Source organism: Pleurodeles waltl, chromosome 9 (assembly GCF_031143425.1).
Source record: "Pleurodeles waltl isolate 20211129_DDA chromosome 9, aPleWal1.hap1.20221129, whole genome shotgun sequence".
NCBI classification, from domain to species: domain Eukaryota; kingdom Metazoa; phylum Chordata; class Amphibia; order Caudata; family Salamandridae; genus Pleurodeles; species Pleurodeles waltl.
The window spans coordinates 1,071,237,948-1,071,255,543 of NC_090448.1; the positions used below are offsets into that span (position 1 = coordinate 1,071,237,948).

The 17,596-nt window shown below is 50.3% G+C and overlaps 1 protein-coding gene across 1 annotated transcript in view; it reads left to right on the forward strand.

Moving 5' to 3' along the window:
- The first annotated feature begins 3,732 nt into the window (after positions 1–3,732).
- LOC138259787 (uncharacterized) overlaps positions 3,733–17,596 on the forward strand; it is a 40,335-nt gene continuing 26,471 nt past the window's right edge. The window contains exon 1 of the mRNA XM_069207675.1: positions 3,733–4,185. Coding sequence (XP_069063776.1) covers positions 3,733–4,185 — 453 coding nt within the window. The remainder of the gene's footprint in view (positions 4,186–17,596) is intronic.

Here is a 17,596-nt window from a genome sequence, read left to right on the forward strand (position 1 = left end):
GGCCCAGAGGAAGCTCCAGAGGATGAAGAAGAAGGGAAGGATGCTAGCTCCAACCACTCAGGGGAGGGAGGGCATCTGAGCCTAGGTGAGGAGGAGGAAGACTGCTCCTCATTGCACACAGTTACTAGGGTCATACCCAAAGCTAGTTGGGGGAAGGGGGTCGCTTCAGAAGGAGAGAACCTGTCCCTTAGGGAAAGAGAGCTGGAGGCCCAGCTAGCACTTATAGCTTTGAAAAAGTGGGCAAGGGAAGAGAAAAGAGATGGTGGCAGCAAAAGAGAAGCTTAGATGTCCATGGGTGGTTTTTTTTGCCCCAGATTAGCCAAGGGGGTGGTTCCTGCCCATGTAGAGCGGGATGACATAGATAAGTGGCTGGGGGCCTTTGAGAGGGCCCTCCAGATCAGGAGAGTTAAACCTCAGCACTGGGGTTCAATTCTTTGGGAGTTGTTCACCAACTCTGGGAGGGATAGGCTTCTGACCTTGAGGGGGGAGGAGGCAGATTCATACCCCAGTATGAAGAGATGCTTAACTAAAAAGTTTGGTCTGACCCCAGAGCAGTATAGGCTCAAGTTTAGGGACACCCAAAAAACAAGCACCCAGTCCTGGGTGGACTTCGTAGACATCTCATTTCAGGCACTAGAGGGCTGGATACAGGGCAACAAGTTAAGTACCTTTGAGAGGCTTTACAATTTGATTGCGAGGGAGCACCTTCTAACCAATTGTGCCCAAGAGAATCTCTGCCAGTATCTAGTTGACTCTAAGTTGACCAACCCCAGAGAGCTGGGGGAAGCAGCAGATGACTGGTTAAGAACTAGGGTTAACCAGAGACCCCTAGGGGGTGATCAGAAAAAGGGAAGACCTCACAAGAGTCCCCAGAAACTTCTCAGGGTGGAGGAGCCCTGAGCCATTCCACTTCTAAGGGGAAAGCGTATCAGGGGAAGCATTATGATCCTGCTAAGTCAGGAACATTTCAGGAGCTTGCTAAGGAAGGCAAGTGCTTCGAGTGTCATCAACCTGGACACAAAAGAGGAGATGCTATCTGCTCCAAGAAGCCCCCCACTTGTGGGCAATCCCAGGGGATTCCTAGTGTAGGGATGGGGTGGAAGTTGGCCCAGACCTGGGATCAGGGTACATAGAGGTCACCTTAGTATCCGTGGGTGGGGTGGACATTGCAACTATGACCCCCTTACCTCCCAGCATGGAGAAGTATAGGCAGAGGCCTAAAGGCCTAAAGTCAATGGGACTGAGGTGGAAGCTCTGAGAGATACAGGAGCCAGTATGACAATGGTCACAGAGAAGCTGGTTTCTCCAGGACAGGTCTTACCTGGTGTATTCTACCAAGTAACGTATGCAGATAGCAGAACCAAACTCCATCTCATGGCCATGGTGAGCCTGGAATGGGGAGGTGTGGCTGGCCCTAAGAAGGTGGCTGTAGCTCCTATCCCTCCCATAAGAATGTCTGCTGGGAAATGATCAGGACACATCTGAAGGTGGAAAGAAGGGTCCATGCACAGATGCTGGACCTCCCTGAATGGGTGTGTGCTATGACCAGGTCACAGGCAGCACAAAAGGGAAGTGCTGGACACTTGGACCCTGGAACAACGGGCCAAGCCTCCAAGAAAAAGAGAGGGTTTTGGATCTGGCTGGCCAGCCCCAACCAGTACAGAGGATTAGGACGAATCCAAACCTAAGGGGGAGGGTCTGACCTCTGAGGGAGGGCCACTTCCCCTGCAAGCTCTGCCTGACTTGGCAGAACTGCAAGGGGCAGGTGGGCCCACCAGAGAATTATTGTGCCAGGGACAAAGAGAGTGTCCCACTTTTGATGGCCTAAGGCAGACTGCTGCCAGGCAAGAACAATGGGATACCAGTGGAACCCACAAGGTTTACTGAGAGGATGGAGTTCTCCACACTGAGGCAAGGGACCCCAAACCAGGGGAAACCAGGACAGTGGTGGTCCAGTACAGGAAATTCCTCCTCACTTTAAGCCATGATATCCCATTAGCTGGATATTTGGGACAGATCAAGACCTGGAACAGGCTGGTCAACCATTTTATTGGCCCCCAAATGTCAGAAAAAGTCAGGGAGTTTTGCAGCTCCTGTGTCACCTGCCAGGCCAGTGGCACGGCAGGGGACAAGCCAAAGGCTCCCTTGATACCACTGCCAGTGGTTGGGACTCCCTTTGAAAGGGTGGGGATTCACATTGTTTGTCCCCTAGACCCACCAACTGCCTCAGGCAACAGGTACATTTTGGTGGTTGTGGACCATGCCACCAGGTACCCTGAGACAATACCCCTCAGGACAGTCACTGATCCCACAGTGGCTAGAGCCCTACTTGGTGTGTTCACCAGCATGGGACTCCCAAAGGAGGTGGTTTCAGATAGGGGCACACATTTTATGCCTGCCTATCTGAAAGTAATGTGGGATGAGTGTGGTGTCACTTATAGGTTCACCACCCCCTATCATCCACGACCAATGGTCTGGTGGAAAGATCGAATAAGACCCTGAAGGGCATGATCATGTGTTTGTCTGACAAACCAGGAGGAAATGGGATGTTCTCCTACAATGCCTGCTGTTTGCCTACAGAGAAGTGCCACAAAAAGGGGTTGGATTCTGCCCCTTTGTGTAACTGTTTGGGCACCCTGTAAGAGGCCCATTATGCATGGTGAGAGAGTCTTGGGAGAAGCCTCTCAAAGAATCCAAGGAGAATGTGCTGGATTATGTACTGGGCCTGCGGTCAAGCATGGCTGAGTACATGAAGAAGGCAAGCAGCAACCTGGAGGCCAGCCAAGAGCTCATGCAGTTCTGGCATGACCAGAAGGCTACCATGCCTGAGTATCATCCAAGACAGCTGGTGTAGGTTTTGGAGCCTTTGGCCCCGGGGGCACTTCATGCCAAATGGACTGGGCCCTGTCCAATTTTTGGAGAAAAAGGGTGAGGTCACCTACCTGGTGGACCTTGGCACCCACAGGAATCCTCATAGGATCCTGCATGTCATTGAAACCCCACCAGAACAGGGCAGACATGACCATGCTGTTGGTCACAGATGAAGGGAAGGGTAAGGAGAGTGAACCTCTCCCAGACTTCCTGTCCTCAAATGAACAAGATGGGTCATTGGATGGAGTGGTTCTCTCTCCCAAGTTGACAGACCAGCAGCAAAAAGACTGCAGAAAGGTTTTGAAGCAGTTTGCTAGTCTGTTTTCCTTGACCCCTGGACTCACCAATTGGTCTGTCCATGACATTGACACTGGTGACAGCTTACCTGTCAAAAACAAGCTGTACAGGCTGTCTGACCAGGTCAAGGTCAACATCAAAGCTGAAGTGGCTAAGATGTTGCAGCTCAAGGTAATTGAGCCCTCTGACAGTCCTTGGTCCAGTCAAGTGGTATTGGTGCCCAAATCTTATCCCCAGGGTGGGAAGAAGGAATTGAGATTCTGTGTGGACTACAGAGGTCTAAATGCAGTCACTAGGACTGGTGCGCACCGCATACCTGGAGCTGATGAGCTCATTAATAGGTTGGGAGCCAAATTCGTGAGCACATTTGATCTGACCTTAGGATACTGGCAGATTGCCTTAAGTCCAGGAGCTAAGGAGAGGTCATCATTCCCACACCAGAGGTCCACTTTCAGTTCAAGGTGATGCCTTTTGGCCTGAAGAAATGCTCCTGCCACCTTCCAACGGTTGGTGAATAGAGTCGTGTCTGGGTTGGAATCTTTCACTGTAGCTTATCTGGATGCTATGGCTGTATTCAGTTCCACCTGGGAGGACCACCTGGTACATCTGAAGGAAGTGCTTCAGGCTCTGCTTCAAGCAGGCCTGAAACTCAAGACAAGTAAGTGCCAGATAGGGCAAAGGTCAGTTGTGTACCTGGGCCACCTTGTTGGTAGAGGCCATGTAAAAACTCTCCAGCCCAAGATCCAGACAATCCTGGATTGGGAGGCTGCTAAAACCCAGACTCTGGTCCAGGCCTTTCTTGGCCTGAATGGGTACTACAGGAGGTTTGTCCAGAATTATAGGACCATAGCGGCCCCTCTAAATGAGCTTACCTCAAAGAAACAGCCCAAAAAGGTCATGTGGACCCCAGAGTGTCAAAAAGCTTTTGACACTCTAAAACAGGATATGTGTTCAGCACCAGTGTCACTGGCCCCTGACTACAGCAAGGAGTTTATAGTGCAAATAGATGCTTCAGAGGTAGGGATTGGGCCAGTGTTAGCACAAGTTAATGAAGAGGGCCAAGATCAACCAGATGCCTTCATAAGCAGGCGACTACTCCTCAGAGAGAAAAGGTGGAGTCCCATTGAGAGGGAGGCCTTTGCTGTGGTCAGGTCCCTGAAGAAGTTGAGGCCATACCAGTTTGGCACTCACTTTCGTGTACAAACTGACCACAGACCTCTCTTATGGTTAATGCAAATGAGGGGGGAGAACCCAAAACTGTTAAGGTGGTCCATTTCCCTGCAGGGGATGGACTTCACAGTGGAGCACAGACGTGGGACTTCCCATGACAATAGTATATGGTAGGGCATGTAGGTTTAGGGACTCCAGGGGTGGTATCAACGCCATCAAAAGCCTGGCAGAAACCAAGCACAAAAGTCAAAGGATTCACCATTGGAGACACAGGAAAGAACCACGCTGCCATGGAACCCGAACTGCAAGTCATTCCGATGATCTTCTATGTTTTGCTCCACCTGGAACACCAACGTCGAGGAAGACGACGATGGTGAGTACAGCCACCTAGCACACAAGGGAGAGTGGGAGCAAAATGAGAGTGACACACACAAGCACGACACACACCCGATATACACACGCCATACACATAACCATATGCATTACAAAAACCACGAAAATCTGCAGAATAATGCAAGGAAAACAGGAATTTCCGAAAGTGATTGTAATCAGTCCAACAATAAAATCAACAATCCGATTTGGCCATGAAACAGATATGTACACTTGTATAAAAAAGAGACACTGCCCAGTTCATAGTTCAAAGGGCCCACATGGCCACAGGGCACAGTCCAAGGCCCCACTCGAATCCTGCACCAATCGGGATAGAACACTGCAGGGGCATCAGTTGTCAAATAGGCAGGCACCTGAGGGGGGCACCTCTGCTGGATGCAGGAACAAGCCCACTGGTTCTGGAGAGCGCAACATGCCCTGTGCCTTGTCCTGGGGAGTGCAAGGCCACAGTCTCTCAAGTGGGTGTCTTGCCCACTGGTCCTGGAGGGGGTAATATTGCCCTGTGCTTTGTCCTGGGGTGTGCAAGGCCACAGTCTCTGGAGTGGGTGTTGTTCCCACTGGTTCTGGAGGGGGCAACATGCCCTGTGCTTTGTCCTGGCGAGTGCAAGGCCACAGTCTCTAAAATGGGTGAATACCCCACTGGTCCGCCGGCAGTGATGGCTGCACTGTGGTGGTGGTTGTAGGAGGCTCCTGCTCAGCCCCTGCACTCTCTGATGGTTGCACTGTGGTGGTGGTTGGGGGAGGCTCCTGCTCAGCCCCTGCACCCTCTGATGGCTGTACTTTGGTGGTGGTTGTGGGAGGCTCCTACTCAGCCTTGCACTCTCTGATGGCTGCACTGTGGTGGTGGTTGGGGGAGGCTCCTGCTCAGCCCCTGCACTCTCTGATGGCTGCACTGTGGTGGTGGTTGTGGGAGGCTCCTACTCAGCCTTGCACTCTCTGATGGCTGCACCGTGGTGGTGGTTGGGGGAGGCAACTGCTCAGCCTCTGCACTCTCTGATGGCTACACTGTGGTGGTAGTTGAGGAGGCTTCTGCTCAGCCCCTGCACTCTCTGATGGCTGCACAACCACTGCTGGTGGTGGGGGTGGTGTTTAGCTGGTAGCTTCCGCTGGCGTAGATTTCCTCCTCTCCTCCTGGTCATGGGTTGGGTATCCCTTACCCTTCCTGGGACTACTGGATGGGCTCTTCCCCCCTTTGCCTGCTGGTGCAGGCTCTTTCCCATTCTTTGCGGCTGGTGCAGGCTCCTTCCCCTTCCTTCCAGCTGGTGCAGGCTCCTTCCTCTTCTTTCCATCTGGTACAGGCTCCTTCCCCTTCAGTTTTGTTGGTCTGGAATCCCTACCACCGCGAGTAGGTGGTGCTACCACTGGGACCGTGGACTGTTTGGCTGAGGTGCTGGTCTGGGTCCTTGCTACCCTGCCCATACGTGCAGGAAAGGGGGGAGGGGTAGGGAAGAGGTCAATCGTGGAAAGGAAAAGCTTTTTAGGTACGGTGGGGCAGGAAGAGGAAGAAGTAATGGAATTGGAGGGTGAGAGAGTGGTTGTTTGAGGTGTTTGTCTTCTGAATTTGGGTGCAGGTGCATGGGATATATGCTGTTGTGAGGTGGATGGCTGTAGGGTGTCTGAGTGCTTGCGTTTGTGTACTTTAGAAGGGGGGTACAGACACGGTGGGAGAGGACACAGGGGATACGTGCATCGATGTTGTGGAGGTGTCTGCCAATGAGGTGTGTGTTCTGCTTGGTGTGGTGATGATGCTGGTAGTGGATACTGATGTAGTGAATGCAGGTGTGAGTGTATACGTAACTGGGTAGGAGGTGGAGGAGGTGTAGGAGGGAGAGACAGTGGAGATAGTGGATGTTGCCATGTCTGCAACTGAATGGTGTTTGTGTGAGTGCCTGTGTGATGAAATGTGGTGCTTGTGTTTGCCTGTGACAATCTTGGGTGTTGTTTTGTGTGCATGCTCGACTGGCTGTGTGCTTGGGATGGGTTGGGGTTGAGGAGAATGGGACTGGGAAGTGGAAGTTGGAGGGGGAATGTTTGAAACAGGGACAAAGGCTGCCATCACAGAGGAGGCCAGAGCCTGAATCAACCTCTTTTGGGGTGCCAATCCACTGTGAATGCCCTCCATGAATGCATTTGTTTGCTGCATCTGGGCTGCCAGCCCCTGGATGGCATTCACAATGGTTGCTTTTCATACAGAGATGGCTCCCAGGAGGTCAATAGCCTCTTTACTCAGAGCAGCAGGGCTCACTAGCGCAGGGCCTAAGGTGCCTGGGTCGAAGGAGATGCCAATCCTCCTGGGTGGGAGGGCAAGGGCAACTCGCTGAGGGGCTACTCGGAGGGCAGTGGTGATACAGGGAGTGGCGGCTGTACCTGCAGCTGGGGTGGTCACAGAGGTGTCCGCCACCACCAAGGAGCTCCCATCAAAGGAGGTATCAGAGTCTGTGCTGTCCCCTCCAGTCTCTGCCATTTTGCTCCCCTCACCCCCATCCCACTGGTGCCCTAAGCGTCGGTGGACTCTGCCTCCAGGGTCCTGTGGGATGCAGCTCACTCTGTCGCCGATGCCTCTGCTCCTCCGCCAGATGATGCTAATGCACATAAGGACAGGATGACAAAACAAGAAAGGGGGGGGAGAGACAAAGGATACACAGGGTCCATGACTGCACCAACACCACCGTTGGCATACACAGCACCCTCACACACAGGGAACAGGCCTACGCACTGTGCATGGCACTACCAATGAAATGGCTAGTCACCAAGGAATGAGGAGGGGCACACACCGCCAACTGCTGCACACCTGGGACCAACGCAGCCCTGCCCAGGAGTGAATACTAACAAGCTAGGTTAGCAGTGTTTCACATTCAAACCCCTAGCCACCAGAGGACCTATGCTGCTATGTCTGGCCTGGGGGCACCCAAGGACACACAACCACCACCCAGATACCATCCCACCAGCGGTAAGTTGTAATGATAGCCACTGTACTCACCCCCTTGTGGCTGCTGTGATGCCCTCAAGCACCCTCCAGCTCAGGGTAGGCCAACGCCAGTATGCGGGCCATCAGGGGGGGTCAGGATCCGACGGGCACCCCTTCCTCGTTGGGAGGCCAACCCCAGCTGGGCCTCCACGGTCTTCCGTGCCCAGCGTCTCAGGTTCTCCCACCGTTTGCAACAGTGGGTACTCTGCCTGCCATAGACCCGCAGGGTCTGCACCTCCTTGGCGATGGCACGCCATATTCCCTTCTTTTGATGGGTGCTGACCTGCAGAGGCAATACAGACAGGAGAACATCATCAGTCCAGCCTGTCACACATATGGCCCACCATACCTGTTTGCATCACCATTAGCACACACATAGCCCAGCCCACACAATGTACACCGCCAAGAGGACATCCACCCACTCCCCTTAGACGAGGCCTTCACATACAAGTCCAAGCATTCATGCCACATGCATCTTGCACAAGGTGTACCCACCTATTGGTCTGGAGGCCCATACAGCAGTCCGTACTGGGGTAGGACCCCATCCACCAGTCACTCCAACTCCTCAGAAGTGAAGGCTGGTGCCCTTTCCAAGTCACACGGGCCATGGTAGGTTCCAGACACAGGTCACAGCAGCACATGCAGTGTAGGTCCTCTCCTATGGAAGGTCAGGAAGCAAGTGAGGAATCAGATAGAAAATGGCGGTCACGTTCGCGGTGGTGCATACCATCATCGCCCGAGTAGATCACCGTTGACCACTGTACCCCATAGGGTCCAATATTAACCAATGAGGAATTGCACGGCGGTTCACGACCGCCTACCACCACGGCGCACAACGTCAGCGGCATTACCTCACTTCCAGCTGTCCCTACACACAGGACAGGCGGTCGCCATTTCAGGGGGGATGAACAGGTCGCACCACAGGATAAATAGGCACATACTTCACTAATTACACTGTCCCACAACATGTGTACACATTGCAGACTGCTGTTGTGGCTCCATTGCTCAGTTTGTGACATCCTACTCACTCTTGTGTCCCTTAGATACCTACTGCTGTGGATGAATAAGAGATGGAGACATACCCCTGTGTACAGACCTCTGGTGGACTTGGCTACACTGGTGGACAGGCACATAATACTCACCTATAGACTGGACAGGGCCACACTCACAGATCTGTGTGCCTAATTGGAGCCTGACCTGATATCTGATATCCGTCACCCCACTGGGATCCCCCCACTTGTGCAAGTGCTATCAGTGCTCCATTTCCTGGCAACTGGTTCTTTCCAAGTGACAGTGGGCTTGGCAGCAGGAATATCACAGCCAATGTTCTCAAACATGCTAACAAGAGTGTTGTCTGCCCTGATAAAACACATGTGCAGCTACATTCCTTTCCCCCAGGTTGAGGATTTGGCAACTGTGAAGGCCGGATTCTATGCAATGGGGCATATCCCCAATATAATTGGTGTGATTGACGGAACACATATTGTATTTGTACCCCCTGCCAGAATGAGCAGGTGTTAAGGAATCATAAGAGTTTCCACTCCATGAATGTGCAGATGGTGTGCTTGGCAGACCAGTACATCACCCACATCATTGCTAAGTATCCTGGGTCAGTGCATGATGCCTTTGTCCTGAGGAATAGCAGCATCCCAAATGTCATGGTCCAACTACAGAGGCACAGGGTGTGACTAGTAGGTGAGCCCTGGTTCCCACCCAGTATATGCTGGTTTATGCCTATTGTGTTGGCCATACAGGATAGTGTGTGGATAAATGTTGCCCCTCAATATTTGCAGGTGACTCTGGTTACCCAAAACTATCATGGCTGCTGACCCCTGTGAGGAATGCCAGGAAAAGGGCAGAAGAACATTATAATGAGGCACATGGGTGAACCAGAAGGATCACTGAAAGGACCTTTGGCCTCCTGAAGGCCAGGTTCAGGTGCCTCCATCTGGCAGGTGGATCCCTGTCCTACTCACCCAAGAAGGTCTGCCAGATATTAGTGGCATGCTGCATGTTGTACGACCTGGCCCTCAGACTCCACGTACCTTTTCTGCAGGAGGAGGAGACTGGCGATGCCCCTGTGGCAGCAGTGGACACTGAGGATAGTGAGGATGAGGTGGCAGAGGATGAGGATGTGGACAACAGAACATCTGTGATACGTTAGTACTTCCAATGACACACAGGTGAGACAGTGCAACTTCACATTTCTATGCCTATTGTTGTATTCTGTGTGGCATTGGCATGCCGACATTACCCACTTCTTTGCCCTACTTACTGTTACCTCTGGATATTCATTTTGCAGATGTTGGCAATATGACACATTCTCCTGGTGTGATCACAACAGCCAGCTACAGGTCATTAATTCTATGCTCATTCTATGTATAGTTAATTTGCAATGGTTGTAGCTGTTTCAATCAATACACTTTGGCAATACATGAAATACTAGTAATCAAGTTTTATCCAAGGGTGTTTATTGTAGTGCTAACATATAGAGGGGAAAGTGCAATGGAATGGGGTGATGATAGTGGAAAGTTCAGGGTATTGTTCTAGTCTGTTTGTAGCACAGGTGCATTGTCCATGGGGACATAGGAAGGGGATCAATGGCAGTTCAAGGTGGACAAGGTGACTGAGTAGGACACAAGGGGAAAATCAGGAGAGTCTCATTTCCTGGTGGTGGCCTTGGCAAGTGTCTCTGGCTTCTGTCTGGTTCACAGGGAACGTTTGTGGGATGGTTCACCTTCTGCAGGGAGAGGGGTGCTGGTGGCCTGTGGGTCCTGTGGCGGGGCCTCCTGGCCACTAGCGGCAGCAGAAGTGGAGGGCTGTTCAGATGACTGGCTAGTGGTAGGGGCACGCTGGTGTGACACTGCCTTCTTCATGATGTTGGCCATGTTTGCCAGCACCCCTGCTATGGAGACCAGGGTGGTGTTAATGGCCTGCAAGTCTCCCTGATCCCCTGATACTGTTCCTTCTGCAGCCGCCTGTTCTCCTGCACTTTGTCTAGGTTCTGGCCCATTGTGTCCTGGGAATGTTGGTAGGCTCCCAGGATATCTGCATGTGCCTCCTGGAGAGTCAGTTCCCTGGTCCTGTCGTCCCCCTGGCACACAGCAGTCCTCCCAGTGTCCCTGTTGGCCTCTGCCTCTGTCCCCTGAACGGTTTGCCCACTGCCACTGACCCCAGGTCCTTGATTGTCTTGTGTACGAGGTATGGCATGGAGTCCCTGTACAGGTGGGCACACTTCTGACTGACGTGTCCTGGGGACAAAGGTGTGGGTACACTGGGTGGGTGCTGTGTGTCAGATCCTGATGGGGGAGGCTCTGTGGTGGTCTGTGACTGGGCTTGGGTGACCGACTGTCCAGTGGTCCCTGATGGGCCAGGTAGATCATCCAGATCCTGAAGTCCAGAATTACTGTCATCACTGTGGGCCTCTTCTGTTGGGGGACTGGACAGTGGTGGCACCTCCTCTCCAGTGACATTGGCTGGGGTACCTGTGGGCATGAAAATAATGTATTATGCTTCAGGTGTCTGACATTTGTACTTCTGAAGCTTCCCTTCTATGGTTGTTGTTCCCCTGCCAGCTTTTGCTTGTGTATGTTGGTGTATAGTGGTTATAATAGTTTCCCTCTGTTGTGCACGCTTTGGTGATGAGTGTCAATGCTGGGCTTGGAGGGTTGTCCATGCATTGGTACAGCATGCAGGGCTTGTCATTGGGCTTAGAGTGATGTGATGGTGCAGTGTGTGGGATGGAGTGGAGTGATGGGAGTGAGGGTATGGGTGTGTGATGGCAGGCAGGTATGGTGGGTGATAATTGTTAAAAGTTGACTTACCAGTGTCCAGTCCTCCTCCAACTCCAGCCAGACCCTCAGAATGCAGTATTGCCAGTACCTGCTCCTCCCATGCTGCGAGTTGTGGGGGAGGAGGTGGGGGTCCACCTCCAGTCCTCTGTATGTCAAGCTGGTGTCTTGTTGCTATGGAACGTACCTTCCCCGTAGGTCGTTCCACCTCTTCCTGCTGTCATCCCTTGTTCTTGGGTGCTATCTCATAGCGTTGACCATGTCCATGATTCTCAGCCATAGCTCCATCTTCCTTGTTATTGACATCTGCTGCACCTGTGCTCCAAATAGCTGAGGCTCTACCCTGGCGATTTCCTCCACCATGACCCTTAACTCCTCCTCAGTGAAACGGGGGTGCCTTTGTGGTGCCATGGGTGTTATGTGATGTGTGTTGGTGAGGGTGTGTAGGGTTATGTGTTGGGGTGTGTGATGTGAAGTGCGTGAGGGGTGTATGGATGTGAGTGGTGTGTGTGTTTAGTTGTTTCTGTACTCTTCTTCTCAGTCTTGTGGTGGCAATAGTTGTTAGTAAAGGGTTGTGGGTAATATGGGTGTGTGTTTTATAGTGGTGTGGGTATGTGGGTGTGGTGTGTGTATGGGTGTCAGGTGTGTGATGTTTGAATTGGCCAATGCGGTGTTGTTTTGCCTGTGCGTGTCCATTCTGAGCTAAGTGGTATGTACCACCAATGGTTTACCGTCGTTGAATGTCCGCCATGGTGATTCGTGGGTCATAATGTGATGGGCGTTGTTCTGTTGGCGTAACAGTGTGGGTTTTGGGACTGCCACTTTATCACTGACCTTTGGGCTGGTGGATTTCTGTATGTGGCTGTATTCTGTTAGATTGGTGTGTGTATCATAATATGGTGAACGGATATTCGCCAGCGCTGCGGTAAGTTGGCAGCCATCAGCTCGGCGGTAAGCGGCATTCACCGCCAATGTCATAATGAGGGCTTAAGTCCGAACATAGAAAGTTGACTGGAACCTCCCAGGCAGTGAATGTGAAGAGGACTCCAGGGACATCAGATCAAGATTCAAGTTTGCCTCGGTCGAAGGCTTTTCATCTCTAAAAAATTAAGAAGTCCGAAGGTAAAAATCTCCACGGAGGGCTCCTGCGATGGGTATCCGAGGGAGAGTTCCAGGAGGTCGGCTTGGAATGGTGACTTGGTCCCGCTGAAGACAATCTTCAAAAAAACGACTAAGTCCAAAGTTAAACTTTGACTTTGCCCCGGTCGAGCTGCGACCGGATGAACAGATTGGCGCTATTCGTTTTTAAGCTCTAAAAAGCATTCATTCTTCAAAAATTCATATCTTTCATTTCCCTTTATCCAATTTTATTCATTTTGGTGTTATTTTTAAAGCTAATAATGTTTTATATTTTTATTAATTGGTTTTGGATTTTCAAACTCTTTTCTGTGTTTTATTTCATTACTGTTTTGTGAAATTTGAATGCTTTATGCTTTGTCTCCTAAGTTAAGCCTTGTTGCTTGTTGCCAAGCTACCAAGGGTTGAACTGGGTTTAATTTATTGAGACCTAACTGGACCTAAATGGAGGTTAGTGGCCTATTGCGAAGTGTAGGTATTTATCTGCTCTTACCAATAACCCATTTTCCAACAGACACAAATGATGAATAGCAGTCACAAAAAACAGATATCAGCAATTCAATAATCAAATGTGCATTAGATTGTGTCAGTTGCACCTGTGTGTTTAGGCCTTGTAATGAAATGGCTTAAAACTGCAGCCCTGATTTAAGAGGGCTTAGCGCCTCCTTTCGCTACATTACCGTAATTTTTCTTACACTTATGTGGCCCAACAGGCCCAAAATCACAGTACCAGATATACAAACGATATACCTTGTAATCCCTTGCACACATTATGCCTGCACCAGGCTAAATGTATGCAAGGGGGGAGTTCCCCCATTAGGCAGGCTGAAAAAATGGTGCAAATAAATCTAAATGTTTCTTTCCATCAATTTTTTGGCCATTTTTAGTGCCTGCTCAGAGCAGACGTTAAAAGGGGCACACCATCATTTATAATGGGCTCCTATGTACTGTTCAAGGCTGGCACAAAAACGTTGGCACTAACACTGAACAGTACATCAATAGCGTGAACGTTTTTTACGCTATTGCCCCCTACCCTGCGCCATAGTGAGCCGAATATTAAATATGACATCCACATGGTGGTGATAGAGGGGCACAAAGGGCCGTAAGAAAAGTGGAACTGCACCGGGTGCAGTGCCCCGTTTCTTAAATCTGCCCCTAAATGGGAACTGCTGTGTCACACACAAAATGATGTACAACCCCTAAATGTGTGATGAATTGAAAATGTTCCTATGTTATGTGAAATATTTATTTTGGTAAATGCGCGTCGCTTGCCATTAAACAAATAAAAAATGAATGAATGGAAAATCAAACTTTCACAGTACTGGTGAAATGGTAGTAGAATTTAATAAACTTCATTTTGATTTCAAAAATATATTTTCCAGGAAAACGTAAGAGCTATTTTCAATGTAGAATACGGAGCTTGGCAGTAAAACAATCACTTCCTCATCCAATAGATATGAAATATCTGTGCACAGTGTCCATTAAGTTTGACTAGCTAGTTCTACTGACAGGACTGAAGGATTTCCTCAACTGGAAGATAATTGTCAAGTAAGCATCTGTAACTATTAACTTAAAGCTGAGTGAAGCCACTTCAGTAATAGGATTCAACAGAACTTCCAATTTAAATTGTTACCCAAAAGATTGTTTTTTTCCATTCCTCGGGTATAGACAGGTTTAGCTGTTTATAAGCAGGCATATTGTTTTCAATACATAACATATATTTAGAGCGGGCTTTGGGTCAGTCCCCTGCTCAAGAGTGGATGGCTTCCATGTCTTTTTAATTATCTGCTCTTTATTCAATAGCTTCACACGCTATTCTTTGGTTTCTCTCCACTACCAACATTTGAGTGTCCTAATGCTATGAGTTATGAGTTGCATCCTTTCACTGCGTATTCAAGGAGATTTATTTTTATTTTGGTTCAAGCACTCCATGGCAATGCCTGCATTTCATGGTTCTCTACATCTTTTCCACTTCCTCCCAAGCATTCTCTCTTTACTCCACAGTGCTCCCCACCCACCTTGTTTCCCATCATACTCTCTGTTTTTTAAAACATTTTTTTAACTGTATTTAGTATTTATTAGTTTTAGAATCCAAGTCCTGGCAGCTACAAAGTTCTTCCAGGCCACATGCTCATTTGTCCCCCGCTCCCTTATTCTCCCATCAGGGCAACTCACTCCACTTCTCTTTTTGATTCCATATACCTTCGCTGTTAAATGAAACAGAATTGCACAGAGTGGTTGTTAGACCTGACAGCAGTAGGGTGGCCATCCCCCAACGTTTTGCCTTCCTCCCTTCACTTTTCTGACACTGTTATTGCTAGTTTTAGGACTCTGCACACTTTGCCACTGCTAACCAGTGCTAAAGTGCTTATGCTCTCTCCCTTAAGCATGGTGACATTGGTTCATTCCCAATTGGCATATTTAATTTACTAGTAAGTCCCTAGTATGGTGCACTACATGTGCCCAGGGCCTGTAAATTGAGTGCTACAAGTGGGCCTGCAGCACTGGTTGTGCCACCCACATAAGTAGCCACTTAACCATGTCTTAGGTCTGCCATTGCAAGGCCTGTGTGTGCAGTTTCACTGCCGCTTCGACTAGTCATTTAAACATACTTGCCAAGCATTAAATTCCCCGTTTTCTACACATAAGTCACCCGTAAGGTAGGCCCCATGTAACCATTAGGGCAGGGTGCTATGTAGGTAAAAGGCAGGACATGTACATGTGTGTTTTATATGTCCTGGTTGTGGAAAACTCCTAAATTCATTTTCCACTACTGTGAGGCCTGCTCATTTCATAGGATAGCATTAGGGCTACCCTCATATACTGTTTGAGTGGCAAATTCTGATCCAAGAAGGGTAAATAGGTCACATTTAGTATGACCAGCATGTTAATAGAAAATCCTGCTTATTGATGAGGTTAGATTTTATATAACTATGTTACAAATGCTACTTTTAGAAAGTGAGCATTTCTCTGCACTTAAAATCCATCTGTGCCTTACAGCCTGTCTCCAATCAACGTCTGGGCTGCACTGGTTGACAGCTTACTTGTGCATTTCACCCAGACAACCACAAACACAGGATACTCAGTCACACCTGCACTCATCTGCATACTGAATGTGACTTCCTGGGATTGAAGAGTGGAGATCCTGACACTTACATATCAAAGACTAGTGGCCTGCCCTCACACAATGGACTGCCAAACCCCCTACTGGGACCCTGGCAGATGGACCTGTACTGAAACGGGACCTTGTGCACTTCAAAACCATTCTTTGAAGTCTCCCCCACTTCAAAGGCATTTTTGGGTATATAAACAGGTTCCCTGACCCCACCAAATCAGATACGTCTGGACCTGAACCTGCAACCTGTTAAGAGGAACTGGCTGCCCAAAAGACTCATCTGGAGTCTTTTGCTAAGAAGAACTGCTGCCCTGCATTTGCTCTGCTGCCCTGCTGCCCTGCTGCCCTGCTGCCCTCTTACTTTGCTGAGAAGTGCTCTCCAAGGGTGACTTGGATTGAGCATGCTTCCTGTTTTCTGAATTCTCAGGGCCAAAAAGATTTAGGTGGTCATTCTGACCTCGGCGGTAAAAGGCGCCTACCGCCGGTCAGAAATCCTCCATAATCCCGCCGCGGTCGCGGAAACCCGCCACAGTCATTCTGACCCGCAGAAGGCAAACCTCCGAAAATCCGACCGCCACAACAGACCGCCAGACCAGCGGTCGGCGGAAAAGTGGAGGTGACAAAACCTCCACCGCCACGCCAACAGAAATACGCCCATGCCATTACGACCCACGAATCCACGCGGCGGTCATTCAAACGCGGTATTCCATTGGCGGGACACACCGCCGCGGTCAGAATACACACAAACGAACAAAACTCAGCCACATTGGACGATTTGAATCCCACACACCTGATACACATACACACACCACTCCCACACACACAATACAATATAAAACACACACCCACATCACCCACAAACCCCTACGCTAAAAAATTCTGAAAGAAGGCCAGAGCGAGACACCAGCATCCACAAACTAACAGCCACAGCCACTCAACACCATCACCCACACACTATCCACACACAAAACAACACACACCACCACACTCAACTCACTTAAATACACATACTCCACCCCACACATCATACACACCACCCCATGGTACCCCAAAGACAACCCCGCTTCACAGACGAAGAACTCAGGGTCATGGTGGAGGAAATCGTTCGGGTAGAGCCCCAGCTGTTCGGCACACAGATACAATACACCAGCATTGCCCGGAGGACGGAGCTATGGCAGAGGATTGTCGACAGGGTCAACGCAGTGGGACAGCACCCCAGAAATCGGGAAGACATCAGGAAGCGATGGAACGACCTACGGGGGAAGGTGCGTTCCATGGTATCCAGGCACAACATCGCCGTGCAGAAGACTGGCGGAGGACCCCCACCTCAACCCCCACAATTCACATCATGGGAGGAGGAAGTCTTGAACATCCTGCATCCTGACGGCCTCGCAGGAGTCGGCGGAGGAATGGATACTGGTAAGTTGAAGCTTCAATACTGCTTCCCCCCCACCTGCATGCCAAATCAGACCCCAACCCTCACCCCCATCCTCGAACCCCACCCTCACCCCCACCCCCATCCTCACCCCCACCACCATCCTCACCCCCACCCCCAGCACACCTATTCCCCGCCAATGTCTCACCATCACAACCCACACATCCCAAAACCTAGGCCTGCATGCGTCCACTAAGCATGGACACCCATCACCAAAGCATGCCCAATGCATATACACATCCCCCCCACAAGCCACCCTCACCAAAGCCCCCACACACGAATGCCAGCACTTGGGGACACGAGAACCCATAGATACACCCATATGCCACTCATTGAAACTATAACCATACCTCTATACCCCTGCAGGACCCGACCGCCAACACACCGCGGCGGAGGGGCCAGAATTCTCCACACCCCCCACC